The following is a 26444-nucleotide window of genomic DNA, read 5'->3' as shown; positions in this document are numbered from 1 at the left end:
ACACTCCCCAACCAGGTGTCCTCCAGATGTATTGGTATAGAGATGTTTTTGATTACCAGGTGTCCTCTATCATTCAAAGTCAGCATTGCTATGATAGACATGTTAGGCATTTGGAGGGCCTGAAGAAGCAGCTGTATTAGGCCCTTGTTTCTCAGATATAAATAGAATGGTGTACCATTTTTATTGGAACATATTTGCACCCCTTAAGTTTAGTTTCAAAGAAATCTGTTCTTTTACTGTTATTTAGCCTCTCTCTTCTTGACTGTGTGAACCTGATTCTCAATAGATAACTAATGGAGGCTATGTAGCCCTTTCTAAATGATGGGGTAGATCATGTGGGAGCATAAATTTAACACCTTTCTATGGGTTCTTTAAAGAAACTTCTTTTTTTAAAGATTCCACTGCAACTGCAAGGCAGTTCAAAATATCTTATTTTCACATAAAGATACACAGAACGATAACCTTGGTGTCTTGTAAAGAGTTAGTCAATTGCAGGTGGATTGCATTCTGCATGTCTATGGAGATTCTCTGTCATCCAGGTCTTGTTGTCCTAAAGGTGTTTTTTCAAGAAGCAACTGGACTTTCTGGTTTTTCTTTGAAGACATTTTGCTTCTAAAGATGCTGAAGATGCCTCTTAGATAAGAAGTTGAACGTCTTCAAAGAAAAACCAGAAAGTCCAGTTGCCTCTTGAAAAAGCACCTTTGGCATTGCATTTTGCATTTATAACATTGGAGCTACAGTACTAATCATAAGGAACATTTTGTTTGATTGCATACGTACATGCTCTTCCTGCAAGTGGCTCTGGGACCTCAGAGTTTCACTATGGGCATAATTTGTATTGAATACAGGTATGACTTGTATAGGATTTGACTAAGAGGCAATTCCAATATGCTTTGGTGGAGCTTGCTCAAGGCCTTGTACGATTGCTACCAACCTTTTTATTGTTGACTAGAGTATCCTTCCGTGCTACATTATGAGCTCTCTGAAATATGAATACCTTTTTATTTATAATATATACTTAGAGAAGTAATGAATGTGAACTGAACACCAAGTTCATTTGGAAGACCCATCCAGAGTGTGCAAGTGAAGCAAAAGCCATTTATAATGCCTTCAGAACTTCTAGCCTGAATTATAGTTTTAGTAATCAGTAGCTACCCAACTCCTCTGTCATTTTGGGGTTAATATACTGCATAGAAGAGACTTATAGCACAAATTTTATAAGCCTGCAATAAAACTATAACAACTGTTGTATTAAATTATTTAAGTTGTAAACCATTGTAAAAAGGAGAGAAAGTTTTATTGACTTGGCGGCAGAAAAAAATATTATGATGAAGTGTAAAATGTATTGTTGCTGATTACTGGAGCATTTTCTACTGGTTTAGCATATTATAAATCTTTAGCTTACCTTCAGAATAAAACATTTGATGAGAAGGGCCTTTAAATAAATGCTGGTCCTTGTTAAGAATGAACCTAGAATACAATTTTAATTTGCAAACAAATCTTCAGTATTCGATGGGCAAAAAAAAAAAAAAACCTGTCTTAGAGACCAAGGTAAAGGCAGATACTGAAAGTGTGAAGGATCAATGGATTTAAAACTTGAAGATTTCCCCGGAGAGAAATGGAATATAGGAAAATAAATAACTGAACATTGAATTTTCAATAACAAGTGCACTGCTTTAATATTTTGCTATATAGTCTGTAGTACAGGAAAGCAATAATTTGAAATCAGGATACAGAGTTCAGAACTCTTTGAAATTCAGCCCTTACTTAAATTAGTTACTGAACTTTAAATAAGACATTAACAGAGAGGTTTGTTTTTCACAAAGTCAGTTTAAACATTACATTTTATAATCATATGGTTTTCTTCGTATCTGTCTCCAATTCTTGAACATGCCAAAATGAACATATTAGGGAAATGTTTAAATTGATTTGGTTTGATAATTATTTTAAATTATACTTAGCATTTATATAACATACTTATAGGTTTAATCTAAATTGTATATGTGATCTCAGGTTAGACACCTGTAGGATGGATCAGGAGAATTTTCTCTTAATTGTATTTGCAAATATCAAGTAATTTCCTTGTTATATTAATTTCCAGAAAATAATTATTTTTTCCCTTCTCATAGCTACAATTTTGAAAGCTGATATCACTAAGGTCTAGGAATTACTAGCAGCTTTGAGGCACCCTAAATGAGGTTTTAATTAACTTACAAATTAGCCTTTGTTTTAATTGGTCCAGTGAATTTCACGATTGTCCTAGAAAAGATTTTGGAACCTGCAGTACATTTCTGCCATCCTTGATTTATTCTTGAAGGAAGCATAATTTTCTCATGATATTCATTGACAAATTTGTGCCTATGCCTTAAAATATTAGTGATTATCATAGACTGAGGTAAAAAATGAAGCATTTTGCTTCATTTTGAAACTGGTATTTCTTATTGGATGCTTTATTTCCCTTCAGCAACGTTGCCAGGTTATTAAAGCTAGATTCTCTGATCATTGGGTCGTGGTTGCTGTTGTTTCCTCCTGAAATAGGTACTAGAATAAATCAAAATATTGTTCCGCTGTGACTTGCATCTTGGCCCTTCTATTTATGGTGAAAGCTTCCTTGCCAAGGTAAAGGTCAGCTCTTCATCACTAGCCTGCATGCTTCCCAAAAGTGATTAGAATGTCATATTAGCTTCCATTCTCAGCATCTTTTGTTTCATAAATCCAGTATTGACTAGAGCCAACATTCACTTTTAGCCTTTGCCAGAAATGTGGTTGAAAGCTTCAGGAATCTGAACTGCTGTTTCCCACGGTGAACAAAAAGCTGATAGTATTGTGCTAAATAGTTATTGATTCTTCTGCGAGATGTGTCACAGATGCCAAACCATGAAATACGAGCAGAAATAACCTGAGAGGGGAGACAACCGCTGGCATTTCCAGACAGAGCAAGAGAAATGCCTAGCAAAACTCTGGAGGGCCGTTTCAGTCAATATCAGCTGTAATGGTTAGCTGGGTCAGTAATCTGACTCAACATTAAGCAGGTTCCTCCATTTCTTTGTTTAATCATTTGCCCTAATCTGTCTCACAAGTATTACTACATTGCTTGCTTGACTGCCACTTACTCTCCTCCTCTGCTAAAGGAACATTAAAAAAGTGTTCCCAAGAGATTTAGATTTGGATGTTTATTACTGATGGAGTCCTATATTCCACAGATTTTAATTTTGATGTTCTATACAGATTGCACCTTCATGTAGTCCCTGGAAACATACAAAGATGTGGCTTAAGAAATCAATATTAATTCCCTGGGCACTTTGAAGGCCATATAGCTCTTGGCTAACTTGTGCTGCTTTTTTTTTCATTCCAGGTATATTCTGCCAAAAACAAGTGCTTATTTAATTAAGAAGCATCTGCCAGATGTTGATGTAGCTGTATTAGAAGATGTGTCTTCTACCTAGTAGTCTTCTATTTGACCCATAAACATATTTGCTGAGCATATTTGGATGATGTAGTTTATCATGCATTTAATTTTTATTATTTCTACATTGTTTAGGAATTGTCTATAATATAGTCATGTATACCATCTCTCATGAATGACTGGAATGAAATTTCTCCCATTTTTTTTTCTTTTTACATAAGTCACCATTTACAGCAAAAACAATTTCTCATAATTCCAAACCAGTTATGGGATTAAACCAGTGACCTAAGAATCGGTTGCTATTTATTCCACAAACAAAACCAAGAGCCATCTCTTGACCCTTTTCCATTTTGATTAAAATGTTCTAAGAAGTCAACCCTAGATCAACAGAAATCATCCAGGATAAACAAATCGTATACTTATTGTGCCCGGTGTGGTGATTGCTGCTTTTGTCACCGAATGTGGTTTAAAGTCATGGTGAAGAAGGATGCATCTAATGTTATTCCCAATGTATAATCAGTCCATTTTCCTTCCTGCATGCGAAATATTTTCTTTTTTTCCAACAATTTGAACCACTATTTAATCAGTTTTCCATATTCCAATAGCTTTCCCACCATGCTTCTTTATCATTCACAGTGTAATTCTAGAGACTTGAGTGAGATCAAATGTGTATTGTAGTAGTATCTTCAAATGGGCTTTGATATGAAACTTTATAAAAATAACATTTGCTTGAAGAATTAATAGACTGGGATTACAGAAGTTGTAAAAGGGAATTTATTGCTTCCACTATTAATACCCTAAGAAAGATATTTCTGAAGTTAATATTTCCTTTAGCTAAATTTCATATTATGTGTCAGAGAATTTTTTTACTTTGGAGAACACTTTTTTTTCATAGCACAGAAATGGTACAAAATTGTTCCCCATGTATCTTGGAATCTTTTTAACTAACACTCATCTCAAATGATACTCTTTATGTATTTAAACAAACCCAAAGCCCTGCAACAAATGTCATCTGCAGTTGCCCTCAATGGCCTGGAGCCAAAAATTCTGTTTTTCCTTCTGAAAATGGGTCACATATAAGAAGAATGAGACAATAATCTGAGCATTTATATTGTGTTTCTTGAGTGTTCAAAGTACTTTGCATACATTATCTTGAATGTTCAAAGTACTTTGCATATATTATCTCAGTAATCATCCAAACCACTCTGGAAAATAGACCAATATTATTATGCTGTAATGCACTTGGGACAATGAAGTTGACAGAGTAGCTTGTTTAAGACCAGTTGGTTAGTTTATTATTGAACTGAATATGAACCCCGAATTTCAGTGCAGGTTTTAGACATACACTATAACAATTTCCACGTGTTGGGCAAGGATTGCTTTTCTACATGTGCTTTACTTTTTTATATATTCATATATTTGAGAAATGTATATTAAATTATTGGAATTTTTAAAAAGGTTTTCATGCATTTTTTTCACATTTTTCATATTTTATTGTATTGACACTGTAAAGATGTATCTCAGCAGGCAGGAACATTGGGGTAATTTTGATTGAGGCTCTCAGGATTGGGCCTGGTTAGCACCTACCTAAAGAAGAGAAGCCACCAAAGAATTCCAGACTTATAGGTCAGGAGAGTGTTTTTCAATATTGGCAACTTTAAAGTTCAAGCACAACTTCAAGCACAAACTTTAGACATACTAGTAGTCCTCAACTTACAACCACTAACTTAGCAAACACTCAAAGTTACATTGGAAAGTGTCTTACAAGTGGTCCCATGCACTTACAGCCATTGCAGCATCCTCACTGTCACATGATCAAATTTTGAGCGCTTGGCAACTGGCATGTATTTACGACGGTTGTAGGGTCCCAAGGTCATGTGATCACCATTTGCAACCTTCCCAAATGCTTTGCAACAAGCAAAGTCAATGGTGGAGGTCTGATTTCCTTAGCAGTTCCATGATTCACTTAACTGCAGTGATTTACTTAACGACTGTGGCAAAAAAAGATCCTAGAATCAGGCACAACTCATTTAATGACTACCTTGCTTAGCAATGGAAATTCTGGTCCAAATTCTGGTTGTAAGTCAAGGACTAGATGTGCACTATAATAATTTCCATGTACAGATAGTCTTCAACTTATGACCACAATCAAGCCCAAAATTTACAGTAAGCAAGGTACAGTATAGGTGATACCTTGCTCAGTAGTAGTAACTGTGAAAGGGATCTTGGAGTCCTAGTGGACAACCATTTAAATATGAGCCAGCAGTGTGCAGCAGCTGCCCAAAAAGCCAACACAATTCTAGGCTACATAAACAGAGGGATAGAATCAAGATCACGTGAAGTGTTAATACCACTTTATAATGCCTTGGTAAGGCCACACTTGGAATACTGCATTCAGTTTTGGTCACCACGATGTAGAAAAGATGTGGAGACTCTAGAAAGAATGCAGAGAAGAGCAACAAAGATGATTAGGGGACTGGAGACTAAAACATATGAAGAACGGTTGCAGGAACTGGGTATGTCTAGTTTAATGAAAAGAAGGACTAGGGGAGACATGATAGCAGTGTTCCAATATCTCAGAGGTTGCCATAAAGACGAGGGAGTCAAACTATTCTCCAAGGCACCTGAGCGCAGAACAAGAAGCAATGGGTGGAAACTAACCAAGGAGAGAAGCGACTTAGAACTGAGGAGAAATTTCCTGACAGTTAGAACAATTAATCAGTGGACCAGCTTGCCTCCAGAACTTGTGAATGCCCCAACACTGGAAGTCTTTAAGAAGATGTTGGATAGCCATCTGTCTAAAACGGTATAGGGTTTCCTGCCTAGGCAGGGGGTTGGACTAGAAGACCTCCAAGGTCCCTTCCAACTCTGCTATTATATTGTATTATTTATGTTGTTAAGTGAAACATTTGTTAAATGGGTTTTGCCCCATTTTATGACCTTTCTTGCCACAGGTGTTAAGTGAATCATTTCATTTGTTAAGTCAGTAACCCAGTTGTTAAGTGAATCTGGCTTCCCCATTGATTTTGTTTGTCAGGTCACAAAAGATGATCATGTGACCTTGGGGCATAGCAACTGTCATAAATATGAATCAGGGGCCAAGCATCTGAATCTTGATCACATGACTGTGTGAATGCTGCAAAAGTCATAACTCTGAAAAACAGTCATAAGTCACTTTTTCCAGTGCCGTTGTAACTTTGAGCGGTCACTAAATGAAACATTGAAAGTCGAGGACTACCTGTATTAGGTAAGGATTTTTTCCCCTGTATTAGCAATAGCATTTAGATTTATATATCGCTTCACAGTGCTTTACAGCCTTCTGTAAGGGGTTTACAGTCAGTATATTGCCCCCAACAATCTGGGTCCTCATTAAATTTAGAACGTAATATTGTTGGTCAAATGACATGAGGATAGCGATACATAATTAAAAATAACCCAGTACATAAAATCGTGACATGAACAAGGCATTAATTAAAGCAACTAAAAAGGTGTTCTGCTCAATTGGATCCGAACATCTGGAAGAAAAATCATCATTTGCTAAAGGCAAGCAGAAGTGGAGCTTGTCGTCATCATCACTTCAGCCATTGTCCAGCCACTGCAGGATGAATGCCTCTTCAGCATGTTTCCAACCAAGACGGTCCCCATATATATGGGGAGGAGGAGTGTTCTTGACATGCTGTGCTATAGTCTTAAGTTATTCTTACAATAATACAATACAATAGTAGAGTTGGAAGGGACCTTGGAGGTCTTCTAGTCCAACCCCCTGCCTAGGCAGGAAACCCTATACCGTTTCAGACAGATGGCTATCCAACATCTTCTTAAAGACTTCCAGTGTTGGGGCATTCACAACTTCTGGAGGCAAGCTGTTCCACTAATTAATTGTTCTAACTGTCAGGAAATTTCCCCTCAGTTCTAAGCTGCTTCTCTCCTTGATTAGTTTCCACCCATTGCTTCTTGTTCTACCCTCAGGTGCCTTGGAGAATAGTTTGACTCCCTCTTCTTTGTGGCAACCTCTGAGATATTGGAACACTGCTATCATGTCTCCCCTAGTCCTTCTTTCTCTTAAGCTAAACATACCCAGTTCCTGCAACTGTTCTTCATATGTTTTAGTCTCCAGTCCCCTAATCATCTTTGTTGCTCTTCTCTGCACTCTTTCTAGAGTCTCCACATCTTTTTTACATCTTGGCGACTAAAACTGAATGCAGTATTCCAAGTGTGGCCTTACCAAGGCATTATCTTGTTAACACAGTCTCTGTAAAAGTGGGCTGCTTGTACGTATATAGCTACCTGTATGCTAGGAATTTTCAGCTTTGAAACTACCTGGCCCAGAGTATAATGAAACCTAGCAAATGTTAAATTTATTACTTGTTTTAAAGCCATCCTGGGATATTATATCATCTAATAGGCACTGTTACAGCAGAGACCATGTGTATCCGTTAAAGGACATATTTGCTTCAGTATGTCTCATGGCAGCTACTTCGGGGGGCGTGAGGGTGGAGGAAGAAAGTGAATACTGACTTAGGGGGGGGACCAGATTGATGGCCTTACCTTGGAATAAAAACAAGTGATTTATATGGGGGCAGAAAAGGAGCTTTCTAAACATTGCTCTAGCAAAGTTTCCCTCTCTCATCTAAAGGCTTTACTTCTCACCTTTCAGATTTTGCAAATTGTGCTTAGGTGATCTCAGTGCTAGCCAGGGTTGGGAATATATATAGTTATCAACTGTTACACATCTGTCACAGCAATGTCTAGGGAGATTTTCAGTCATCCAGGTCATGGTTGTCTCAAAGGTGCTTTTCCATAAGGCAGCTGGACTTTCTTAGATTTATTTTCCTTGAAAACAGTTCGCTTCTCATCCAAGAACATGGATGTTCTTCAGAACATGGATGAGGAGCAAAATGTTGTCAAGGAAAAAAAAAATCCAGAAAGTCAAGTTGCTTTTGAAAAGCAGCCTTTGGAGTCACAGCAATGATTTGTGGGTTCTCCACCTGTGTGACTCAAGATGCACAATTATAGTTCAAATTATAAATAGTTTATTGGAGGAGGGGAATCATCATTTCTGCATTACAGCATTGCATAATTAATTCCAAGCATAAATCAAGCCAAAGGGATATTTTTGACAATGTATACATACCAGGATAGGATAGATCATGTAATGTTTTAGGAAATTGCAGTATAATCTATGTTCTGGGTCCAATTCAAGGTGTTAGTTATCCCCTTTAAAACCTTTCGTGGCATGAGTCCAGGGTGTCTGCCCACCTGTACCACAAAAGAAGCATTCTATGGACCATGTCAGTCAAGGAGTTTCATCTGGTAGATTCCAGAAGAACTTTTTTCTCCATGGCACCTGCTCTCTGGAACATTCTGCCCTCCCGAAAGTGATATCTGCCACCCATCTTTTTGGCCTTCTGAAAGGCCCTGAAGCGGGGGTGAAATCCAGCAGGTTCTGAAAGGTTCTGGAGAACCGGTAGCAGAAATTTTGAGTAGATCAGAGAACTAGCAAATGCCACCTCTGGCTGACCCCAGAGTGGGGTGGGAATGGAGATTTTGTAGTATCCTTCCCCTGCCATGCCCACCAAGCCACACCCACAGAACCAGTAGCAAAAAAAAATTGAATTTCATCACTGCCTTGAAGGCCTCCCTCTGCCAACTGACATGACACCCTAATGGGAAAGTGGCATCTTGGAGGTGGTTAATGGATTAAACCAGTGTTTCTCAACCTTGGCAGCTTGACGAAGTATGGACTGCAACTCCCAGAATTCCCCAGCCAGCAGAGTTGAAATTGCCAAGGTTAAGAATCACTGGATTAGACAGACACATACCCGTGCACCTCTTCCCCATGTGCACTTTGTTTCCTTACTCCAATCTTGGTTCATTGAATTTGAACTGAAACTTAAATGCATGGTTTTATTTATTGTTTTATAGGTTTTGTATCATATTTTAATTATATGACTGTAAGCTGCTTAGAGATGCCTCGGTGAGAGGTTTAATAAATAATTTTTTTTAATTGTGGATTCAAGACAATTACAGATCAGTGTGTCCAAAATGAATTAATGAGTTCCTGAGTTCTTCCTGAGTTGTTTCTGATTTAGTCAGAACCAAGTCATTGTTAAAAGAAGGGCTGGTATGTTCCCACTCCTTTTTCTTGAATTGCAGGGTTTAGTGCGCACAAATCCTATAGAGTCCACAAAGCTCTAATTAACGCCCACAGTGAAATATCTTTTGTTAAACTGGTCATTAAGCACACTTTCTGTAGGAAAAAAAAAACATGTTCGCTTGGTGGTCTGATGAAGGGATATACTGCCAATGCTGACAGGCCCATAATTGAACCAACTCTAAAAATAACATGTGCCTTTACCTTTTTTTTTTCAGGTCTTGAAAAAAATATATTAATAATTAAGTATGTACTTTGCTTTAAGAGAAATTTAAGAGATTTTTACTTCCTGAATGAATGGCCTGCTTCTCGGAAAACATCGTGCCATATGCATTGGTTTCCTCTTTGCTTTTGAGCTGCCCTTTGCCTCCTTTTCTTGTCCCATAGAAACTTGCCTGCCAGTTAAGATCAGCTTCGCAGGTCCTTCTCTGGGGGCATTTCTCCATTAGAATTAGGTGATTGGTAACCAGGGGGGAAAACAAGACTCCCCCTCCCCAGGATATTTCTATTCACCATCATTATAGCTCAGATGCCATCAGCACCTTGATGTCAAGCTTGTAATGTTTATAATAAGGTGATAAAATGATTGAATGTCTTTGTTGCCCCCAGAATGGAACAGTCAAAGATCATTTCTCAGTGGCCTGGCCCCCACGTTTTTGGCAGTTCAGTCAGCTCTGGTTTTTGAAACGATGCCAATGCTAACGGGGTCAAGCGGGAATCATCTTATAGTCCTTCACACTGAATACAAAAATGAAAGACATTTTTCTGTAACATAGCACCATTCGACTTTGCTGCATGAGTAATTAGAATTGGCTGCATTTTGGCCAGCTCTGTTTGCATCTTTTTTCACGTTAGCCAGCATATAGGCACAGTTTTAATTGGGCATAATTCAACTAGCCTATGTATGTTGGTTTTTTTGGCTAGACCTTGCTGGCTGATTGTAAATAATTCCTGCACGTTTGCATAGGCTTTTATTTGTGTGATAAAAATAGTTGTATTAAGTTACCCACCAAGATTCTAAAACATTTTCAAGAAATCTGGGAGGGGGGGAATCAAAAAGAATTACTGTTTTTAGAGAAGACAGGCAGAGCTGTGAGCAGAATCTTCAGAAAAAGTAGCAAAAAGTAGGAAGCTGCTGTCTTTATTTCCAGAAAAAAAGTTAATGATTGATGTCTCTTGTGTCTTATTCATTCATTCATTCATTTATACCAATTGCACTAGACTCTTGGCAATTTCCAACAAATAAGATAAAGCAAAAATAAGAAAATATAACCATAAAACATATAAACCCAAATAATCAGGCATTGCAATCCATATGCCTTTTAAAAGAAGGGAGAAGATACTTTCATAGACATAAGATAACAATGACTGAAATATAGAATATTATAAGGTGAAAACATATGTTAAATTTAATATTAAAGTCAACAATTAAAAGTATTTGTATTGATTTTTAAAACTAGGGAAAGAACTGTGGGAGATGTAACTCCTGAAGGGATAATGCTCTGTCGTCTGGGGAAATCGGCAGGATAAATCTCTTTCTGGCAGATGAGAAAGATAAGCCCATAAGGTAGAAACACTTTTCTGAAGATTTTAGTTGTAGTACCAGTTGATAATGGTAGAAGAGGTGCCTCAGTCAGGTCTAATCCTTTTCTGATCATAATCTTCTCTTATCCTAATTCCTTGTTCCTTCAAATTCTGAGTCTCCTTCTCGTCTTCTGTTGTGCTTTCCAAGCTCTTAGAAAAGGCCTTTCATTTCTAGGTCAAACAATATATTTTATTTAACATTTAAAAAAAATATTTAAAATATGAAATTTGGTGGTTAAATGTAAGTCTAGGCAATCATAGAGTTTGTCTTTCTCCAGTCTTGTAATAGAATCCACACATGCAGAAGAATACAGTAGGGATCCCCAGTTGATTTTCCTCCCCTGTGTTGCTGACTTCTCCATTCTAAGCCCCTCCTTCTTCCTGGAGACCATATAACTCACCTTGTACTTCCCAGTGCAGCCATACATACCAGTTGTAACAGGGCAAAACTATAAACACTTGTGTAGCACAGATGCACCCATTCTTCACCACACAGAGGCAGCTGTCAAGCTGTTACTTCTGTCTCAAGCTGAAAATAACTTTTGCCAACCACAATACTTATAATCTCTTATAGTGCAAGAGTAACACGAAAGAGGTAGACTACAACAGTTCAAGGAACTGAATTATTTTCCCAACATGCTGCCAACACATCCATAGCATACAACAGTTTGGAGTGCTTATTTTCTCTTTTTCTAACTTTTTGCGAACTGATAAACCAGAGGACTCTTTCCTGGTGACGTACAGGTGCTTTTTACAAAATTTCTCCTGAAATGTTATCCTGAGACGTGACCATCATAGCAAAACTTAGGCACTTACTACACTACCTGATTAATCTGTGAGAAGAAGCTAAACATCCATACAGATGTGTCCTGTGATAACACCGATTGGAAAGAACCGTGTTTTCCAGCAGACTCGAGGGAGGGGCGACTCCTGGGATATTCTCACAGCCTGATTGGTCCAGAAGACTGAGGGAAATCTCTTTTAACCTCCTTCTTTCCCTGTGTTTCCCAGTTCCTCTCAGTCTTTGATCAAAGCACTGTTTGGGAACTCAAACAGTGCTTGGACCAAAGACTGAGAGGAACTGGGAACCACAGGGAAAGAGTGAGTAAAAATTTAATTTGATTAGATATATATTGGCTATTCTAAATGGGGGAGGAGCCTCCTGGAGGAATGGAGGTCGGCCTCTGAGCTCCGTATTTTTACTGGGCTCCTTTTGACGGGGCTGGGATGCTGCACGTCCCCTTTTCGATTCTGAGGACCAGGAACCTACCAGATGACCACCCTAGCACACTCTAGGACCCAAGAGGTCTCTCAGGGTGGTCGGAAAGCCAGGGGAAATGAGCAGAAGGCGTTGGTCGTTCAGCCGATGGAGGAGGCCTCCGTCTGAAAGCCTGCGGAGAGCCGGGAAATGGCGCGTTGGCATGTTTCGGGAAGTCGCAGGCGTCAATGGAGCTGGAGTTGGTGATCTTTGAGCAGCGATGACCCGAGGTTTGTGGGCAGCGACAGCCCGAACGAGGGAAGCGATGGTGACCCGAGCGAGGGACGGCGGAGGGAGGCGGAGGGAGGCGGCAGCGGCGGCCTGGGTGGCAATGGCGGTTGGGGACGCTAAACATCAGATTCCCGCCTCACCGCGAGCCCCGAACGTACTGGAGGCCTAACGAAGGCCTTGCGAAAGCCGGGCTAGGCTCGAATTGCCGAAGGAAAGAAAGAAAGATCTCAAACCGGCTGGAGCGGCTGGGAGTCGCTGATTCCCCCCCCAGACCCCTCCACGGACCACCCGCCAGCCCATTTAGCAACTATTTCATCAGCTCAACATCCCCCATCTAGGACTGTGGATTGTGGACTATGGGTATTTATCCATCTCTACTCGTTTTGTCGCCCTGGCTGTTAATCTACTTGTTAATCTATTTGGTTCCAAAGATATTTAAGCCTAACATCAGCAGCACCCAGAACGACCTCAGGCCCCGTTGAGACTATAAACTACCACGTATCCGAGGTCAGACCTGATCCTGCTGCGGGAGTCCCCCCTCTCGCAGGCATGGCCCTCCGCCCTTTCGAGGGCCCACCTTGATGACGGATTCATTAATCCAGAGAGGTGGAGGAAACGGAGGCTCAGGGGTTTTTTATTTAAATGTTTTTAACGCTTTTAGGGGGTTCTAGGGTGGGGGGGAGGATTAACCAGCCCAGGAATAGGGGTAGGGTCAGGCAAACAGGTGGGATCGAGAGGGAAGTGAGCGGAATGGGGGAGGGGAAGGAGAACGTTCCTTTAGAGGGCCCTTTTATAATTCCGACGGTCGTAGGGAGGGGTGGGTGCGATGACAGACGAAGATTCTGTAGTCGGTTGGGAGACCGTGGCTGTTGGACACGCCCGGTCATTTATACCAACCCCCGCATTCTAGGTGGCCAGGACTCACAGAGCCAGGGCCTGGGGCTGATGCTGTGCAATGCAAGGTCCGTTGTCAATAAGGCCCCCCTCATCTACGATCTGATTCTGGAGGGGGAGCCGGACCTTGCAGGGATTACAGAGACCTGGTTGGGCCACGAGGGGGGCTTACCCCTTGTGGAAATGTGCCCACCAGGATACCGTGCATTGCATCAGCCTCGGGCCCGGGGTAGGGGTGGTGGGGTAGCGGTAATTTTACGGGAAAGTCTAGAACCGAGAGAGTTCACTGTACCACAGATATCCGGGTGTGAGTCTCTTGGTGTGAGATGGGGCCCAGGGAGTCAGTTGGGCTTGCTGATTGTATACTTGGCTCCTCGCTATGCATCAGCGGCCCTGCCAGAGCTCCTCGAGATGATCGCAGAGATGGTGGTTGAGACCCCCAAGTTGATAGTTATGGGGGATTTCAACCTGCCGTCGACGGGCGAGTCATCCGAGGCGGCTCGGGAGTTCATGGCTTCCATGACAGCCATGGACCTGACCCAAGTAGTTCAGGGCCCCACACACGAGGGAGGACACACGCTGGACCTTATTTTTGTCTCTGGCCAGTGGATGAGTGATCTGGGAATAGGGGATTTAGTTATCACACCCCTGTCATGGTCAGATCACTCGCTTCTCTGGCTTGACTTCCCAGGCGCTACCCCCCAACCCGGGGAGGCGGAACCAGATGGTCCTAGATGGTTCCGCCCCAGGTGACTGATGGAACCACACAGGTTCCAGATGGAGCTTGGGCCATTTCCTGTAGCCCTGACCTGCTCCCGGACGGAGGACTGGTGGCCGCATGGGATAGTGCGGCGGCCGGGGCCTTGGACTGGGTTGCGCCTTTGCGGCCTTTCCGGTGGCAGCGAACCACCCTGGCGCCTTGGTTTACCGAGGAGCTAAGGGTGATGAAGCGCCACAAGAGACTCCTAGAGAACAGATGGAGATCCTCACGCTCTGAATTTGACCGAACACAGGTAAGAGCCTACTTACGGACTTACCTAGTGGCATTAAGGGTGGCCAAACATCAATATTATGCCACTCTTATTGCGTCTGCAGAAAACCGCCCTGCCGCCCTGTTTTGGGTGACCCGCTCCCTCCTTTCACAGAGGCTGCGGGAAGCCCCTCTACAGGGTAGAACAGGGGAATTTGGGGAATATCTGCAGGATAAAATCGCCCAAATCCGGAGCGAATGGGTCTCCCTCAGTGATCCAGGGGTGACGTTGGAGGCGAGTCTTGAGGGACCACTCTGGGAGGAGTTTGACTCTGTTGCCGCCGAGGATATGGACAGGTTACGCGGGCAACTGAGGGCCACCACATGTTTGCTGGACCCGTGTCCCTCCTGGCTGTTACTGGCAGCCTGGGAGGTTACACGAGGCTGGCTCCTGGGACTAGTGAACACTTCGTTGAGGGAGGGGTCCTTGCCAGCTGTCTTGAAAGAGGCGGTGGTGAGGCCCCTACTTAAGAAGCCTTCCCTGGACCCATCAGAGCTTGCTAATTATCGTCCTGCCTCCAACCTTCCCTTCTTATCGAAGGTTGTAGAGAGTGTGGTGGCGCAACAGTTCCCTCATCACCTGGAGGAAATTGACTATCTAGACCCACGCCAGTCCGGGTTCCGGACCGGTCACAGCACGGAGACGGCTTTGGTCACATTGGTGGATGATCTCTGGAGTGCTAAGGATGGGGGTTGTTCCTCCATCCTAGTCCTATTAGATCTCTCAGCGGCTTTCGATACCATCGACCATGGTATCCTGTTGCGTCGGCTGGAGGGATTGGGAGTGAGGGGCACCGTTCTGCGGTGGTTCTCCTCCTACCTCTCCGGATGGACGCAATGTGTTTTGGCAGGGGAGCAGAGGTCGACCCTGAGGCCACTCACTTGTGGGGTGCCACAGGGTTCGGTCCTCTCAGCTCTCCTGTTCAACACATACATGAAGCCGCTGGGTGAGATCATTCGAGGTTTCGGGGTTGAGTATCATCTATATGCTGATGATACTCAGTTATACATCTCCACCCCGAACCACCCCAACGAAGCCGTCTAGGTGATGTCCCGGTGCCTGGAAGCCATACGGGTCTGGATGGGCGACAACAGACTCAAGCTCAACCCTTCCAAGACGGAGTGGCTGTGGTTACCGGCACCCCGGTTCAGCCAGTGGGTTCCATCTCTGGCCATTGGGGGTGAGCAACTCACCCCCGTGGACTGGGCGTGCAATTTGGGCGTCCTCCTAGACACGCGGCTGTCGCTGGACGACCACGTGACGGCCGTGGCTAGGGGGGCCTCCCACCAGGTTCGCCTGGTGCGCCAATTGTGCCCCCTACTGGACCGGGACGCCCTTCGCACAGTCACTCACGCCCTGGTGATGTCCCGCCTGGATTACTGCAATGCTCTCTACATGGGGCTCCCCTTGAAATGCACTCGAGGGCTGTAGCTGGTCCAGAATGCGGCCGCGCGGGCAATTATGGGGAGTACCAGGTACTCCCATGTAACACCTCTCCTGCGCGAGCTGCACTGGCTACCTGTGGCCTTTCGGGTGCGTTTCAAGGTGTTGATTCTCACCTTTAAAGCGCTCCATGGCTCAGGACCTAGTTATTTGCGGGATCGCATCCTACCCCATACATCCCTGCGACCAATTCGCTCTCACAGGGAGGGACTCCTCCGGGTGCCGTCCGCCAAACAATGCCAGCGGGCGACGCCCAGGAGTAGGGCATTCTCTGTGACAGGCCCGACCCTCTGGAACGACCTCCCCCTGACATTAGAATCATTACTGACCTCCGCTCCTTCCGTAAGGAACTCAAGACCCACCTGTTCCAATTAGCTGGCCTGACCCAATCGCAATCATGATCTAATCCCTTGATCTTCCTGACTGGTTATTTTAAATTGGGGTATTTTAATTTGGTTTTAATCATTAATTAATCTAGGCATTATTGTTCAGACTTATGTTTAATTTGTTTTATGGGGTTTTGTAATTTGCTGTATATAATGTTTCTTATAATGTTTTTATTCTGTCTGTACACCGCCCCGAGTCCCCTAGGGGAGAGGGAGCGGTTAACAAATCCAATAAAAGTAAAGTAAAGTAAAGTAAATTCCAAATTGTCTGAGCTGCTACTTGCAGAGAAAGGGTCCTCCATTTCGCAGCAAGCCGGGGGGAGAGCAAATTGGCTCCGCTTCCTCCTATGGTCTTCAGGAGCTCTGACCAATCCCTGGAACTGCGGGGGTGTCAGGCTCTCCTTTTCGCAGCTCCATGGGAAGGGCTGCTGTCCAGAGGCTATGATCAGGCTGCGGGCTATTAATTCAGCTCTGCAAGCCGCACCTGGTCACAACGAACCGCGGCAAGCCTTTCAAGCCGCGGCTAAAGAAAAAAAAGCTGTTTGCAGCACACGGAGTCTTCCAACGGCCATTTTGGCTGCGCGCAAGTGGGGGTGGCCATTTTGGAGGCACACACGTGGAAGAGGCCATTTGTAAGCCCCTAGAATTATCACTTGCATTGCGGCCAGTGTCGGGCCAGCAAGTTTAGCCTCAGCAGCCCAATCCTTCCTCCCACAAGAGCCTTTCACCGGCTGGTGACTTTGGGCAGCAGCACCCTCAGGACACGAGTGTGGCTCCAACGGCGGAGAGCAGGCAGACCACTTCGATGGCCCAGGGGGGTGCCCAGAACGTGCCTGAGGAGAGGGAAGGGCCCAGAACCAGGGCAGCAGCAAAACCTACAGCAGCCCAGTGGCCCTCCAGAGCAACCCAGAGGGATGAGACCAGGCACCAAAAGGCTCTGGAAAAAGTGATTGCTAGGGCAGAACACCACGCCCAAGCCAACAAGCCATTTTCTCCTTCCAGATCTAGGTCTCCGTTAAGGCTGATATCTGCTCATTCAGCTTCTTCCCCTATGGGATTCAGTCCTTCTTCTCCTTCTTTCTCTCCCGTTGGGGCACGCAGGCAATCAGGCCTGGAAATTTCTCCCTCCCCTCCTGCCTCACCTCCTGGCTCAAGGGAGGTGGTTGAGAATCCATTGGAGGGTTCATCTACGGGATTCCTTCCTCCCTGCACCCTAGTTCCACAGGGCCCTGATCCGGAACACTCTGAGGATGAGTTTGAGGATCTGGAATTGCTCCTTGAGAGCATTAAGAGGCTTATTTCCTCTGCCATTTCAAAAGGGGTTGCCTCTGCAGTTTCCTTGAGGGATCAGCAATCCTATAGCCCCAGGGGCCTCCTCAGGACAGAAACTCCTCTGATCTTAGACTTCAGTCTGCAAGGCCTCCTCCTCCCTCAGTAGTTAGTGAGGGTTCAATGCTAGGGGAGGATCCGTGCCAGGACATGGGGTTCTCTGAGGATGAGGAGACTGTTCTCCCAGATCCTCCGGCCTTCCCCAATCTCTTTGCTCCCCCCATGTTTAAACCTTTATTGCACAAAGCAAAGAAGACCACTAAGGTCGGTACAGGGGATCCTGCCATTCCCCCTCCCAGAGACCCTAACTTGGTCATGTTCTCTAATACAGCGGCCAATAAGGAGGAGGTTCCTGCTCCTCCCCTTTTTCTAGACGTGGTAAAGAATCAGTGGGCTCGCCCTTCTACCTTTCCCTATCCCGGGAGCAACGACTGCCGCTTCTACAATATGGTGAAGGCCTTTTCTCAGGCTCTCCAGTTGCCTAACGTCGACCCTCTTATCCCTTGCTAATGTTTCCTCAGTAGTGACAGGGGATGTGGCTGATAAGTTGAAACTGGAGGACAAGTGAGCGGAACTTACACTACGTAAAAATTTCAACGCCTCCGCATGGGCAATAAAGTCCACTGCAGCTGCCTCCTATTTCAACCGATCAGCCGTCACGTGGCTTCGTCAGTTACAGGATCGCATTCCGATCCAGGATGAGCGTCTTCATCAGGATATTGCAAAAATCATTACTGCCCTGCAGTTCTCTGCAGATGCCACCCTAGATGCTGTAAAGTACTCATCCCGAGCCCTGGCCACCTCGGTGACCTCTAGGCGGCTGTTATGGTTACGCAATTGGCAGATGGACAATAAGTCCAAGTGGGGCCTGGCGACCGCGCCCTATTCTAAACCCAAGAGGGTCACCAAATTAAAGGAATGAAAATATAGGAAAGATGTGAGGGGGGGGGAATTGAATCTTGGCCCATGCCATAGAGCTGAGCAGCTTTTGAGCTGCAAACGCCCTCAAATCTGAAAGGACGTTTGAATACAAATCTACATGTTTCTGAGCAGCTATTAACAGGATTGTAGTATTAAAAACTTTTTTTACTCTGAAACAGTTAATGTAGAGATAAATTTGTAGGGTTCCTTAAATAACTCAACTTCCAAACAAACTTCAGACAAGTGAGCTGAGATGGGGATAAGAGTTAGGGTTTCACGATCCTGACAGACTGTTAAAAGAATAGATAATTTTCCATAATATACTTTCTTTTCTGCTATTGTTATTAAACACTGTCAATTAGGCACTTTGTTTTCGTTTTTCTTTAAAGGGTCCCAAGCCTTCCTCAGGTTTCACATTTTACTGCATAGCTGATTATTTAGGGTGCAAGCTTGTTCCAGACAGCTTTAATTAAACTGTACTGCAAAGCCAGATACAGATCAATGGAAGTGATCCATAACAAGGGGCTAATCATGTATTTAGCAGTGTTCAGTCCAGTTGAATCACCTTCTCCTATTTCTGTGGCTTTGCATTCATGTGGCAAAGGCTGAATGTATGCTTGGTCGTGGGGTTTTTTTTCCTCCCCCTTTAATCCGTCCCATTAGAGGCCATATGCTTGGGCTTCAAGGGAGACAAGTCCTGTCTGCAATCTGCCAGGGATTTAGAAACATCGATAATTTGTGAATAGTCATGTTGGTACTGGTCAAAGGGTTAAGTGCTCAGCACACCAGGGGCACCTCTTTTGGGACTGGAACTCTTAGTTGTTAGGAACTTGATCCGCTGTGAAGCATCTTTATAGCACATGCAGCAATGGAGCTTTATTAGCTGTGGGATTTAAAGACATGTGTTAAATGATATTACAGTATATTTGGCTTAAATGCAGAGGAAATATCAGAGAAAGGAACATAGAGATACAAAAAAAACCCCAATTATTCTATAAACAATTGTGTTCTCTTGCTGAAACTAATATCTTTTTTCTCAGCTAAGAGGTTAGTATTGCAACTAGTCCTCATTGTTGTCATGGAGAAAATAAGCAAGAGTGTTAGATATGTTTGCTGCTTTGATCTGTATGTATGTATGTATGTGTGTATGTATGTGTGTGTGTGTGTGTGTGTGTGTGTGTGTGTGTGTATGTATGTATATATATATATATATATATATATATATATATATATATATATATATATATATATATATATATATATATATATATATATATATATATATATATATATATATATATATATATATATATATATATACATACATACATATATATACATACATACACACACACACACACACACACACAAACATACATATACACGTGTGTGTGTATTGGTCTTCTTGTATTCAGGTCTTTTCCCATGTAAGACAATCTTACATGAGAAAAGACCTGAATACAATAACACCAGCATACTTATATCCATGAAAATCTATGAAAACATATGTATGTATGTATGTATGTATGTATGTATGTATGTATGTATGTATGTGTGTTACAACCCCTGGTATGCCCAAATATGGGAGGGAACTCACTACTCCCCCTTTCTGTCTATCGGCTCACTGCAGGAGAACATCCAGGCAGAAAACCATATTTTTAATGTTGCCTTTTTATATTTATGTTGTATTTGTGCTGATAAATAAATAAAGGGAGACTAGTATAGATCTATTTCAAGCTATTTAGCTCTCATCAGCTAGCCATACCCTTACTGGGATTTGAACCTGGGCTGTATTACATATTAGGCAGATGTATTAGCCACTAAGCCACAGGCTCTCCTCCTTATCAGCTGAGCCAGGGAAATAGGCATGTATTTGTGTTGCAACCCCTGGTATGCCCAAGTATGGGAGGTAACTCACTACTCCCCCTTTCTGTGTATCGGCTCACTGCAGGAGACCATCCAGGCAGAAAATGCAGCCCAGGTTCAAATAGGAGTCCTGCCTAATATGTAATGCAGCCCAGGTTCAAATCCCAGTAAGGGTATGGCTAGCTGATGAGAGCTAAATAGCTTGAAATAGATCTATACTAGTCTCCCTTTATTTATTTATCAGCACAAATACAACACAAATATAAAAAGGCAACATTAAAAATAAAAATATGGTTTTCTGCCTGGATGGTTTTCTGTAATGAGCCGAAGGACAGAAAGAGGGAGTAGTGAGCTTCCTCCCATATTTGGGCATACCAGGGGTTGTAACACAAATACGTGTGTGTGTGTGTGTGTGTGTGTGTATTTGTGTTACAACCCCTGGTCATTCCACTTACTGAAACAAAGCCACACACACCCCACCAAGATTTATAGAAAGACAGCAGCTCCGACGACGCTTTAAGACCAAAACCCAGCCTGAAGATGGCGACCTCGCCGAAACATTGCCAACACAATCTCAATCTTACATGGGAAAAGACCCAAATACAAGACCAGCATATATATATATGCTCACAATTTAAGTATAGCTCCAAACGAACAACCAATTACACAACCAACTGACTAAACTGGTACACAAAACATTTATAAGCTAAAGAGAATAGGACAAGAAAATCCTGCTTATTAATTTATCTCCTTTTGTAATAAAATGTTTAGAAACTAAATTGAAGCAAGCTTGGAGAGCAAACCACTATCAAAATCTAAAACCCAAGTTACAAGTATTATTTCAAATGTACAGTATATAGGCTTTATATAACTTGTGCAGACTTCAGTTAAACAATCTGATCAAGTGAAATATGTTCATTGATTTTCCTTTCAAGAACGGAGGAATCAGTGTAGGTACTTTTGTGATTTAACAGACAATTTCAAAGTTTAAAATGTAAATGCGACATTGCTACCACAAAATTTCATTTTGAATGTTTCATTCTGTTTGATAGCTGTTGTCTCAGAAAGTAAGATGAGTTATCATTTTTATGTGGTGATTTTGTTATTTGCTTCATTATATGTTTAAGAAATCTTGTTAAATAACTTGAGGAGGAAAATAGCAGTCTTTTAGAAAAATTGATGTCTATAATACACTTTAGTGAATAGCTCCCATCCAGTGACAGTTATGGCCAAGATCCAATAAAATATAGATAAATAGATGTACAAGGGATTTCACTGAAATGACGGCAATTTTTGCTAAAGATGGCCTTTCTACCTCATAATTATTTTAAAAATATATAAGAATTGTAAGTGCAGATACATTCCCAGTTATCTCATTGTTCCAATACTGCTTAGTTAATGAGAATATTGATGGAATGCATAAAATGAGTAGCTGCTTTGAACATGGAACATGAAGTCCTTTTGACCTCTATGGTGATTATTGATCTTGGGTCTAGCTTTGTCAATATTCACCTCTGATATCAACCATTTCCATCCGTTAACCGCTTTCTAGCATTGTGACATCGCATGAGAAGACATTGGATGATGATGTGACCGCTCTATTCTTTACAAAGCTAAAATCAGTGTAAAAATGCTGCACAAATTGTTCACAACCTATAGATAATGGGAGAAAATAATCTTTTCCCTCCTGAATCCAGTGGCATTTATTTCAAAATAGATCTGTCTTGAAAGCATTGTGAAAAAACAGGAAATTCATTCTCATTCTCATTCTCATTCTCATTCTCTCTCTCTCTCTCTCTCTCTCTCTCTCTCTCTCTCTCTCTCTCTCCCTCCCTCCCTCCCTCCCTCCCTCCCTCTCTCTCTCTTAAATACTATCTATGAGAAGCTTTTATTGCTCCTTCATACAAGTTAACATTAAACTAATAAATAAAAACAACAAAATAATGTCTTAGTTCTCCCACCCCCAAAAAGCTAACCATGAGATCACTGTTTTACATTACAACCACTGTTATATAGTGTGTGCAAGATACTATAGTAGAAAAGAACTGGAGAATAAGAGGTATAATGGCCAGCAAAAAAACAATAATTAGGAAGTTTCAGGTTGCAGTGGTGAGGAATAGTTCAACATGATTCAAATCCCACTGAAGAGGAATTGGCAAAGGAGTATCTGTATAAGGATAGTGTCACTTTTGGAACCTATTATATATACTCGGGAAATGCCCTTAACAGAAATATGCAGAAACCATTACCTAGGCAACAGGGGTTGAAACATTATTTAAGTCCTGAGAAGCAAGATAGTATTAATAAGCAACAAAGACAAGCAAGACAGTATTCATAAGCAACAGCTCCACTCTACTGCACCAGGATATAAGAAGGAGAATAAGAAAAACATAATCAGAATCAGAAAATCAGCTCACCATTCCAAGTCAATAAGGTAGCCAATAAATATAAATAAATCAGTAAAAAGGTGAAGAAGATAATGATCTGCAGCAAGAAGAATGAACTCAGTTGCATGATGATGATGCACTCTTGAAAGACTAGGTTAGGGACAGGTCATTATGGAGAAAATCTATGTGATCACTAGGAGTCAAAGATTATTTGATGGTACATAATGTTCTTGCTTTATGCATTAATGGCACAAATGAATTGAGTTCTAGTGGCAATTTATTTTATTTTACTGAAATTGTTGAAAAATATATCCCATTCTCCAAGCACTCATCAGGGTATTTTTATAATAATCAAATTAATAATCAAGTCCATATATGACATTACAAACATCCATGTCTACAGCTGACAATCTGAAACATCTGTGGAAAAATAAAGTTTGGATTATCATTTACTTTCTTTGCATTCTGTCTGTCCCAGGGCAGAAGCGAGGACAAGTGTTTCAACCCCAGCAACTTTAAGATGTGTGGACTTCAACTAGTTGAGAAATTCTGGAAGCTGAAGTCCACTCATTTTAAAATTGTTGAAGCTGAGAAATACTACTCTCCAATCATTTATATTCATATAGTAAATAATCCCATAATTGAGCAGCTCAAGTCTCGACAGTAGTCCCAATAGTATGAGTTGCCCTCTTGATCATGAACTACTAAGTTTATCTTCATAAACATCTATCTAGGCACCATTTATTACCTGGGTTAACTTATCCACTTCCTGGACGTATACCTATTTAATAAGAATGAGATCTCCCTGGATTGAATGGGTTGTATCATATATAGAGCTGCAGTTTAATTACTTGAAATTAAGTTGTATATATAATATGATTTGTTCAGATATGAAATGTTGAAAGCTTGAATGACTAGAAAGGTATCATTGCATCTCTTGTTTATATTCTAGGTCTCCAAGAACACCTTGAAGAACAAATGGGACAAAAAGCACCAGCTTTAATTATGGTACCTGTAGTGAACTTGCCTGGAACCAAAATTATTCACATAGCATGTTGGCTCAGCCAGTAACTAAGGATCTCACATTTTAACATATATTCCATCATGAACAAGAAAATGTCCATTATGAACAAGAAAACATCAATACTGGAGTTGTGAATGGGTTTATTATTAACTACACTGTGCATTATCTGATATTAATAAGTACATTTAAACTTAGAAATATTTGTCAACATTTTAGCTGTCTTCTGAAAGAGAATTCAAAAATATTCCCTGTAATTCCAGAATCCTCTAGAATTGTATTTTTCATATTAAAATAAAAATTATGATTCATTGTTTTGATGTGGTTTTGTCTTTTTTATACTTATACAGTGTATTGCAATAATTTAGAGCAAACATTCAATATATTTCCAATATGTATGGTACTTTTAAATATTTTTAACTTCTATCGAAATGTATGCAATGTTTTCTTAAAATGAAGTTAACCTTACATTTAATGAATGAAATATAAATGAGTTGTTGCTGAAGCAATGATTTTCTTGTGGCACTTGCAGTGAATTATCCTGAGCAGGATTTTATATACATTGTTTTTTTTAAAGCCTCTTTCACTTGTTTTAACCAACTCCTGTAAGTATTTGCCAATTTAAAGACTTATTTTGTAAATTGGGGAATTGGGCTTCAAAGTATACCTTGTAAAACTTTCTGCTCTACAAGTACTCTTTTATTATGTATAAAAGTGGGATACACTTCTGTTCACACAAGATATGTATACACCAAAATAAGCAATTGATAATGATAATTAATGTTTCTAATATACAGTGTGTGTGTGTGTGTGTGTGTGTGTGTGTGTGTATGTACACGTATACACCAGTGGTGGGTTCCGGATCCCGGTGCAACTGGTACAGTGCAACGGGGCCTGGCAGCCACAACAATAATGCGCACAGCGCATGCATGTGTCCTTACCTCCTGTGACGCCTCCGCGACCCTCCAGCTGCTTGGTGGAGCATCACACAAGTGCCGTACGCTGCGCGCGTGTGCACACATAGCCCGTTTCCTTCAAATACTGGTAAGGAACAAGAGCGGGTGGGCCCTCCGGAGCACCGTACCGGAATGGTACCCAGTGCTCCCGGCAGGCACCGGTATCCTGGTACCCGGGGTGTATCACCTGCAACCCACCACTGGTATACACCCATGTATATACATGCACACATATAAAAAACACTTGTTTTTAAATCAACTTCTGCAAATGTAGAAATTGTAGATATCCCTTTTTAGAGGTGATTAAACCATTAGTAAGAATATTTCGTTGAAGGAGAAGATTGGAGATGGCTTAAAACAGGGATAAGGCAGTTTTAATTATTAATGAAATAATGAAAAGAACAGACATGATAACAACTGGTACAAGAACCAGCTTTGGAATTGAAAATGATGATACTGAAATAGTGGATAGTTTATGTTTTTTTAGGATTGACTCAACAATCAATGGAAAAGCAGTAAGTAAGTACACGGCGGAATAGCACTTAGTAAGGTAACAGTGAAGGCTTTTGAAAAGTTGTTCAGGTGCTCATGATGTAACCATTCCTACTAAGATTAGAATCATCCAGACAATGGTTTTCCCTGTCATACTCTATGGGACTGAAAGTTGGACTTTGAAAAAACAGGACCAAAAGTATACTGATGCTTTTGAATTTTGGTGTTAGAAAAGGCTACTTAGGAAGCCAAACAAACTAATGGATCATAGAACAAATCAGTCTGGAATTCTCATTCAAGATACTAATGACCACGCTCAAACCATCATAGTGTATGTTGGATACATTATATGTAGACCTAGCTCTCTTGTGAAGTCTATAATGCAGAGGGAGATAGGAAATGATGAAAAGAATGACCAGCATCAAGATAGATAGACTCAATTACAGTAATGATGAATGCACTACTAGAAGATCTAAAGGCAGAGGTTGAGGTCAGATCATCCTGGAGAAAATCTGTGTGCTCACTAAGCGTTGACATCAGCTTGATGGTACTTCAAGTGTAGGTTGGTATGCACCTGTGTTCCGTTTCCAGCTAGTTGACATTGAAGCCACATCTCAAGGAGATACAGTAAACTTTATATTTTCCCTGAAACCTCCCTCCTCCCGTCCAGTCTCCCTCCCTAGAGTTTATGGTAGACTGGCACGCAGCGAAGGTGAAGTGCAAGTGTGAGGTGGAAGCTGACACAATGTTTATAAGAGATTGAGTAAACCTCCCTAGTTCACTGAACTATATTAGTAGAAGAAGGTTCATCATTATCAGCCAGTACTTCTAGGTAGACAAAAGAAGGCTAAAACTACTTTTATTAAGTTTAGCTATAATAACAGTGTCTTGAAAGGCTGATTATGCTCATATTGCTAACTAGTTTTCTCTGCTTCATCAACTTAACAGTTTATGTAGTTTAGGACACTCAGAATGCTTATTTTACTACTGATTTTTTCCTCTTTTTAATAACTAATTTATACTTGTGGCCAAACTACTTTCAAATTTATTACTCTTATTACTCTTTCTATAGCTTAATATATTTT

At 41.5% G+C, this 26444-nt stretch overlaps 1 protein-coding gene across 1 annotated transcript in view; it reads left to right on the top strand.

The window, feature by feature from the left end:
- DPH6 (diphthamine biosynthesis 6) overlaps positions 1–24229 on the top strand; it is a 232551-nt gene extending 208322 nt beyond the window's left edge. The window contains exon 15 of the mRNA XM_081939901.1: positions 23843–24229. Coding sequence (XP_081796027.1) covers positions 23843–23961 — 119 coding nt within the window. The 3' untranslated portion in view covers positions 23962–24229. The remainder of the gene's footprint in view (positions 1–23842) is intronic.
- The last annotated feature ends 2215 nt before the right edge of the window (positions 24230–26444 follow it).

The sequence above is a fragment of the Natrix helvetica genome (genome assembly GCF_964273705.1).
Source record: "Natrix helvetica genome assembly, chromosome: 1".
NCBI classification, from domain to species: domain Eukaryota; kingdom Metazoa; phylum Chordata; class Lepidosauria; order Squamata; family Natricidae; genus Natrix; species Natrix helvetica.
The sequence above is the reverse complement of the archived record's forward strand: the minus strand, read 5'-3'. Positions and strand labels throughout refer to the sequence as shown.